This window comes from Cyphomyrmex costatus, unplaced genomic scaffold, assembly GCF_001594065.2.
Source record: "Cyphomyrmex costatus isolate MS0001 unplaced genomic scaffold, Ccosl1.0 scaffold2, whole genome shotgun sequence".
NCBI classification, from domain to species: domain Eukaryota; kingdom Metazoa; phylum Arthropoda; class Insecta; order Hymenoptera; family Formicidae; genus Cyphomyrmex; species Cyphomyrmex costatus.
The window spans coordinates 896,926-906,002 of NW_017276038.1; the positions used below are offsets into that span (position 1 = coordinate 896,926).

General features: G+C 34.2%; 1 protein-coding gene across 1 annotated transcript; it reads right to left on the reverse strand.

The window, feature by feature from the left end:
• Window positions 1-1,619: 1,619 nt before the first annotated feature.
• Window positions 1,620-8,802, reverse strand: LOC108773148 (laccase-4). Its single transcript, XM_018538872.1, has 10 exons — window positions 8,799-8,802; window positions 8,023-8,383; window positions 7,301-7,585; window positions 6,647-6,920; window positions 6,183-6,387; window positions 5,652-5,836; window positions 4,449-4,644; window positions 3,585-3,797; window positions 2,880-3,110; window positions 1,620-2,175 (listed from the first exon to the last, which is right to left on the reverse strand). The coding sequence occupies exons 1-10, from the start codon at window positions 8,800-8,802 to the stop codon at window positions 1,997-1,999; spliced, it is 2,133 nt and encodes a 710-aa protein (XP_018394374.1). The 3' UTR covers window positions 1,620-1,996.
• Window positions 8,803-9,077: the final 275 nt, after the last annotated feature.

The window sequence follows — 9,077 nt, forward strand, 5'->3', positions numbered from 1 at the left end:
TAATGTTTCTGCATCTGTTTACCTTGTATGACCGAACGATTTAAGCGTTAATTGTGAGTTGCACGTAAACATATTTTCTATAGAAAATTGAGGCACCATGAATAAACGTACAGCTATTGTTGCGCCGTATGCATAGCGCATATACTAATAATAAAGTGTCAGCCTACACATCTGTGCCTTCTAGACAGATCAATTTAGGACGTTGCTGGATTTCGAAAGATAACGCAAACGGAAGGTGAAACAATAAATATGTTGATGTATTGATGCACGCTGAAAGAAGAGTGACAATCATTAACCTTTACAGGACGGGAAAACTATTATAGTGACGCTGAAAAAAGTGTTACATTTTGTGAGGCAAGAAGTACAATAAAATCATGAATTATATCAAATCTTACTCGAAGGAGAGCTATAAGATTTAAGAATAAACCCCAGTCCTTTATAGATAAACGATACTGTCACACTTTGAACATTATTACGTGGTCTTTATGTATTTGAATAACCGCGCCAATATTATCCTTATTTTTATCGATTTTAATTTTAGGCTGACAAAACAATAATGAAACGAACGATTTCGGGCTGTTCGCGGCATAAACGCGAATTCACTTCCTAACTAAAAGACTTTTTTAAGAGCCTGGATCTGTCGAGGGAAATTCGTCATTTGCAATTACAATCAATCGTGTTACACTTTTACAAAATTGTTTATCTTGGTCATTATATTATTTCTGCGATTTTAAATGACGGACAAATAAATAAAGGTACTCTAAATACTTTTACAGTAAATCTCACTTTGAAAAGTGAAATGTCGCTCTTAAAGATTGAAAAGTGAGAATAGTTTTTCCAACTGGTTCAATTTTCACTTTTTAAAGTGAAATTCTACTTCAAAGAATTTAGAGAGCAAGAATATATATAAGATGATGTAGTCGCAAAGATGATTAAAATCTGATCAACGAAAATAAAGTTGAACGATTTACAGTTAATATAAAAAGTTAGTCACTATTAGTTTAAATAAATATTATGTTCTATATATGTATATGAAATATAATTTTCATCTTTATAGTGCTTTCAGAGTTAAGTAATGTATAAGGGTCCTTAAATAATTTTGATAGTTGCGGATTCCGTGATCGTACAGATCCAGCCTGTTGGAAGGGCATTTATCCTAATGATAAATTCTCCGCCCGAACCGTCATCACGGCTTCTCGGCGATGCCCCTCTTATTCTACGTACCCCGTTACTCCCACATTAATATCTCGTTAAGTATAGTGACTATTTCTACATTATTTAAATATTTACAGAGCGTTACAAACGTTAGCCAGTAACGTTCGTACGTTTCCCGCTGAGATGCTTCACTCGCCACATCATTTGCGGATTCGTTACAGTTACAAATACAGTTTACATATGTAGTAGATATTTTTTGGACACGATCAAATCATGTTTCCCATAATATGTTTTGTAGCGTAAAAAAAGGACGGTTACAACAACATTTTATGATCGCGAAATATGAATGGTAATGAGTTTCGTAGCAAGCAAAAATAACAAGGATAATACGTAATAGGCATAGCATAAATAACAGTGATGGGTGAAGCATCCGGAACACAATAAATTATCAACTGCCGTCAACACATAATCTCTCAACCTTAAAGTCATCGTTGATCTCTCTGAGAACGTTCGTCGTTTCGCGACGCCCAGCAGAGCGTCGATCGCCTTTGTTAACCCGTTGCCTCGCGAATCTCCTCAACATCTGATTTTCCTCGCCGTCTTTTTTGCTCTCAGCCACTCTCACGAGGCAGCGGGTCGACATCCGTCGGATTCCTCGCCCGATCGATCGCTGTTCTCGAGCCAAGAGCACGTTCTCGAGAACGGCCGACGAGGTTGCATAGTTGAAAAAAAAAAAAAATCAATATTATAGGCTCGCTACTTTACAGGAATATGCTACAAGTATCGTATGGACTTTGGAGCGGCTCTCCATCTCTCAGTTTCTGAGCTCGTCGTGAACGTATCAATGGAACGCGTCTAACAGATTCAACGGCAACGGCGGCGTAATGGGTGGCAAATGGTCACCGCAGGTCGGGAAATTTGGTGGTATTGGCGGCAGATCTCCTTGCGTCCCCACGTGCAGAACCAGATTCATGCCGATCAATATGTGGAACAAGAAGTGACAATGGAACAGCCAGTATCCTACAAAGAAAATCGATGTGTGTTGATTTCCACTTATTATATCAAAATTACTACCGTTAGTCGTGACTATTTCATATTGAAATAATGTAGGATATGATAAAATTTATAATTGAAGTAACAGCTTTCCATAAATTCCCTCTTAATTTAACAAAAATAATGCTTATTAATTTCATCGTTGTAAATTTGCAGAATTATTGAATAATTATACAATAATTAGCTTTACTTTAATAATATTGATTTAGTATTAACTTCAACAATTGAGCTGCGACAATTTTTTCATTTCATATCAGTTACAATATTTTATTACCAGATCCATATTATATTTTATGATATTATATTATATTATGCTATTTGTATTCTATTTAAATTTTATTTGTATTCTATTATAAACTGATTGTTTTATCGACGTGCAATTGGTTTTTATTTGAATGTTGCGTTAATAGCTTACGTTTCCCGATCAAAGATCTATTTGTGAAAAATTATCTCTGAAATTATCTCGCCAAGTCACTGTGAAATTAGAAACAAGATACTTTTGTCCAACTATCTTACTGATACAGTTGGGCAAAACATACAATAGAGAGAGGTCAGTGCATGCAAATGTGTCGTGCAAACTTTCGTAATTATGCGAGCAACTACGAACGGAAACGGTTTGCATCTCATCGGACTATCGCGCGAAAAGTTTCCAATTGTCCTTGTTAACTTACCCGGATTGTCCGCGCGGAAGCGGAAGATGACGTAACCGTTGTTGGGAACCGCGATGGTGTCCTTACCAGGTGGCAGGTTGAATTCTCTGTGCAAGAGACCTCGCTTATCGAGATCGAGAGCGTGCTTCAAATTAATCTTCTTCACATTTCTATCGGGAGAACGGCCAATACCGATCACATTGAACGCATATCCGTGCAAATGGAAGGGATGCGACAAGTTGGGCTGTTGTACTATAATTGATCGTACACGAAAGATTAAAAAAGATATCTATACAAGGAAAAAAGAATTTTGAATGCTAAAGTATCTAAAAATTTAGCTAAATACAGATCTAAAAATAATTTTGTTCAACTATCAAAATAATTATATATAGGACGCACAATTAGCTATAGTTGCTAAAATATCAAAATTATTTGCAGAGTCGTTTATCATGTTTAAATTTCCATTGTGATTAGAAATTATTTTGATGGTCCAATAAAATTATTTTTAGATTTGCATCTGGCCACAGTTTTAGAGATTTCAGCAAACTCGTTTTTTTTGTGTATATATAAGTTTCATGTGGTTAAAATAAACCTGTTTTACTACAAAAATAATCGTATTGTCACGAGAAAGAAATTGCATGTAATGAGAAAAAAATTGTAGGAAATTATAGAAAAAGAAATTGAAGACAGTTATTAGAATAATCATAGCAAATGCTGTGTCCATACCTTCATCTACGAGAACCACCTCAACGACCGCGTTATATGGAATGTCGACCATATGCGTGCACATACAGTTGGCGCCGCAATCAGCCGGCCTATTATCACCGTTACAGAATTGTTCAGGTGGGATGTCATTGATCTGTGAGAGCGGAGGCGCCGGCGGGAACGTGAACGAGATCTCATCCACGAGAGAAATCACGTGGTCACCGGTCGGTGCAACTGCAGACACATCGGAATTATATAGTAAGTCGCATATTTCCTGAAGTGACAAAACTTAAAAATTACATTTTGTACTAAAAGTTACTTATTTTTAAAATGAATAAACGGTCTATATCGAGCTAAATTTATTAATTACTTATTTTTGTATTAAGGAATTTAAAACTTTTAATTAATCAAGAAAAACACATTAAAAAGCGTAATTCCAAAACACTGTGATATTAACGTTTTGATATTATAAACATAGAACGATTTGTACTTTATTATAATATGTAATATTATATAATATAGAATAATGCATGTATATCTTTAAATTTAATTGTATGAAAAAAATAATTGTATGAAAATTAATTGTATAAAAATTAATTGTATGAAAAAAATTTGTAGTGAATATATAATATTTCGCGAAGTACATATCTAATAAAATATTTCACGTAATTCTTGTAGCTTCAGGAATCGTCGAAGATGTTGCATGCAACGCGTGCTTGGATACAATTCAGGAGATAGGTAGATCGTATCCCTTTTCAAAGGGTACATCATTCTAAGAAAGCCCGAGAAGTGCCGTGTCTACGCGAAGCAAAAATCAAGTGCAATCATCGCGTGATGCGTTTGTTTCCTTTTTGCGAATTAAGGCAGCTATTAGCGCTTTCTTACCGAGGAAGCGATTGTAGGTCTGTGGCTGGAAGACCTCTTCTGGTCTGTAGAACAGGAAGCGGAACGGCAGGAAGATCTTCACGTCAGGACGTTGTTGCAGCAGACCCTTATCGATGTGGGCGGCATTCTTTAGTTGGCTCACGCAAATTGCATCGTCGCGTTGTCGGTTGCAAATAGCATCCAGAGGATTCAGAACCTAAAAAGAAAAAATGCCTGAAAGTTCGCTCTTTGTGTCTTGATCTAATTTATTAACTAGTTCCGTGCCGTGCTAATTTTACATAATTTTACCACTACATCGCGTGGATCGCGGTATTTTTTGTTGTGTTTCTATATACATTTCGTAATAATTACAAAAATTATAAAGAGAGAAGTCTAATACGTCAGTATTGCATCATAATTAATATACATCCGTATATATCAGAAATTATTTTTTAATAATTGCGTTTCTCTTTATAGTCAAAATATCAAATGGTCCGAATAGAAAGTTTTGTGTGGGTTATCGATAATCTACGCGGAACGGAACGTATGTTAATTTATTAAGAGACATTTTTTATTTTAACAACTGAAAAACTTTTTGTGTGTAATTTTACATTATGTGCAATTAATATTTTTATATTAAATATCTAAAAACGCAGAGCACATTAAATACAATTCTACGTTGTTTTTTCACTTGTAAGATAGTTGCATTAACTCTTTCAAACGATATGTTTTGAATTACAATTTATAAACATTCAATATACTTCCCTATTTTAAATATAAATATTTTGAGTTTCACTTCAATTTATCAGATTCTTTTCTTCTTTTTACATTTTTAATTGTTTAACATCATTCCTTCCATAACTAATATAGACTGGGAAGCTTTCTATTGTATCGTTTGAAGATAACATTCTGATGTTTTCTTACTGTTATATTTTGTTCATATACAAGTCATGTTAAATCGATACCTTAAATACTATCTATATATGTTCCATAATGTATAGGTAATATTTTACATTTAAATAAAGAAATATAATTTCTATTTTTTTAAAAGTTACTCACGAGTTTCTTTCACTTGTCTCATTCGCACAGATGGCAGTGCATGTGAGATCAGATTTCGTAAGATCACAGAAAACTTATAAGAAAAATTTAATCTTGTCTTCAATTTTCGTCAAACAAAAGCTATATGCATCATTCTTATAATGTTAGAAATAATTATATACTTACAACGCCCTGAGGAAGACCAAAGTCGTATGTAGGCGGTGTAGTAGATGGTTGATAAGGACCTCGAGCATATCGCAGAATAGCCAGCTGCTGCGCTCGCGGAATTCCGCATTCTCCGAGAGAACGAAGCTGGATCCAATAAGCGCCGATAGGCTGATCGGCATTTATAACGAAATCGTAACGTTCACCTAAGAGAGAATGTAAAATTGTACACGACATTTGGCGCGGGATGACAATAGGATCAACTTTTAATCGACCTTGTAAGGAAGCGTTGATTGTGTCTAATAGAATCTGTCGTATAAATAATTTGTATCGATACATTTTTTTAAATGAATTTGACCGACCTAATTATTTATCAAAAATCATTTTAACTTTTTATTTTTGTTACGTGCATTTATAACATATTTTATTTTTCGATGATTTTTAATACTGTTTTAATATCAAAAAGTCTTTCTTCTCAATACCTTTTGCCTTATTTTATGAATGTTTAATTTTAATTAAAATCTTGTAATATATTTGAATTAAATATTTTACCTGAGAATGAAATTATAGTGTTAACTTGTACTGGACGTACTGCTATACCATCGGTAGCGATAAGAGTGAGAGTGTGACCCTCGACCGTAATTTGGGAGGGGCATACAGATCCGTAGGAATTAACCATTCGGAATCTGTAACGACGGCCTGGAGTTATCGTGAACACTTCGAGAGGTGTATTCGTCATGAAACCAGTATTAGGATCCTACAACGAGAAATAAAAAATATCTGTTCACAGACACAAATATAATACAGTTTTTGTAATAACAATTAATGTACCAATATCTGGAAAATATTAATTTTCATTTGCAATTTTCTTTATATAAAAAAATATATAAATTTACTGTAAAAAATTTCTGTATTATAAATCATAAATATATTAAAATGTGCTTGTTTGATAATGTCAGATAATATTATTCTTCCCTCAGTATCAATCAATATCCTTAACAGTAAGTGAGACATACCCTGAATTGACCTTTCCCGTTGATCAGCACGCTTTCTGGTGCTTGACCGGTGTTGACTGCAAGGCGGCCTGGGAAACGTTCTTCCGCGAACTCGTGGAACCAGTCACTGATGAGCATCACGTGCGTGGTTAAATCGTAATCGTACAGATTACTATTGGGATCCCTATTCGGTGGCTGTCGGATCACTATGCTGCCGTAGAGACCATCTATCTTTTGCATGCCAGTGTGAGCATGCCAGAAATGTGTACCCTCATTTCCGGCTGTCCATTGATACCTTTATATGCCATGTAATCTTTTTATTTTATGAATATATAAACGTGTTATATACAAATTGTTTAATACATATATACACATATCAATTTATATATGTTGCTTATATATATTGCTCAACTTTTAAGAATGCATTTATCAATAAGTTTTTCTTTGATAATGAGTTATATATTATTTCAAAACTTTTACAGTTTATAAACTTTTTATATTTTAGGATATTAGGAACGTTTTCAGTCTTTTTTTAAATTATGGGGAGCAAATTTAAAAAATATACATATTTTCTTTCCTTGATTGCCTAAATTTCATTATACATCTCAAAACAATATATGTATAAGAATAAAAAACTTTATTTATACCAAAACTTAAACAATTAAAATCGCGTACCTGAATGTATTACCCTGTTGAATGGGACATTGTGTTACGTAAGGTACACCATCGTAATACTGAGATCCTCTTTGCCACACGCCATGCCAGTGAATCGTGACTTCCGATCCTTGAATATTATTTTCGACATCAATCACGACTTTGTCGCCTTGGCAAACTTGAATGCTCGGACCGGGGATCATTCTGTTCGCGGTCAGGATACCTCGTTCCACTCCGTCCGCTAAAACACACTGACACTCGCTCCATACAGAGTTGGTAGCGTTCGGTGTGCATACTTGACACGCTCTGAAAATTTATGGCAATTTTACACAATAGTATAAAAAGTCTTGCAATTCATATATCCTAAATTATTGCAACTCAGTATATAAACGCATAGAGCAGTTTAATTTCAACTATTTTCTAGTAATAGGAATTAACACTGATTTTCTAAAACAATGTTTTCTCCATTAAAATAGTATTTTTATAAAAATTATTTCATCGCTTTGTGAATTACGTACACAAAATAATATTAGTATTATTCAATATAATAATGTCACAAAAATAATAAAATACCAATAATAATATAAATATAATAAAAGTAATCAAAATTTATTAAATTATTTTACATTTATAAATTCATAAATATAAAATTTATAGAAAAGGAATATTCGTATTACTGTCGGTTTATATGATTGGCTTCCATCGTTAGAAGCTAATCATTCCGAGATTCAAGATGTACTTACGCGCCAAGTACGGTGTAATGCTCAAGTGTGAAGTGATAATAGCATATTCTAGGAGGCTCGGCATCACGGCAGGCGCGAGCACATTCGTCAGGCGATGAGAGCGACGGATTTCGCCGCAATTCGGCAGTAGCACGTTCAGTATAATCAAGAGGTCGCGTTCTCGGCGGCCTCATCGTTACTCCTCGACTACCGAGGTTGTCAATCCCACCAAAACCACTTCGGAACGCACTGCTCGGGTGAGTCTGCACCAGGCCATGGGCCGTAGGGAAGAAAGTTGCGCCGTCGTCCTGAGAGAAGATATTGGTAGAGGGATTCCAAAAAGTGGACGCTGATGACTGAGCTGCTGCTACTTGATCTGCTACTGGAACAAATATATAATACTCAAATAAATGCGAAAGCTTATAAGAGGTTTATCAGTATTCAATTATAAAGGAGAAGCAACAGAATATTAAAGCGCAAGAAGCAGGTCAGCCTAAGTAAAATACATTTTAGGTACCATTAATATGTATTTTATACCGACAAGAGTTATGTGTATGCAAGCTTATATCGTTCTCATAAGATTATTCAATCTTTAATTATTATTGTGACATAATAAAATTAAAAACAACGCAAGCATTTTATTAAACACCAGAAAGAAATAACACGTCATTGATATTGTTTTAATATTTTTTTAAATACATTTTAGTTATACATATACGATTGCAGAATATTATTTTTACAAAAATTTGTTTTTTTTCTCAGATTTAATAACAATTTACAAGATAAGGTTTTGTTACCCATTTCATAAATAAATACAATTACGATAGGAAATGACTCTAGGAAAATAAGAAGCAGCGAAAGAGATATGAAACAGAATTCGTATCTGCGCATTTATTTGTGATACACTGAATTTCCAACTTGCGAAATAGTAAGTTTCTTGTTACTTGTGAATTTTGTACAACCGCGGTACAGTATGTGATATATCATTATTTTGTCGTAAGCTACGAACGATGTTGTAACTCTATCATTAAGAGCTGTCTTTCGGCTTCTATTCCGGCATCGATCAATCGTGTGAG

Excerpts from the sequence above, each read along its gene's own strand:
- LOC108773148 (XM_018538872.1), bottom strand. Across the intron at positions 4,645-5,651 it reads TTGGTCTTCCTCAGGGCGTT|GTTCTGAATCCTCTGGATGC; the intron begins GTAAGTATATAA and ends TTTTCTTTTTAG. Across the intron at positions 3,111-3,584 it reads GGTGGTTCTCGTAGATGAAG|TACAACAGCCCAACTTGTCG; the intron begins GTATGGACACAG and ends GATCAATTATAG.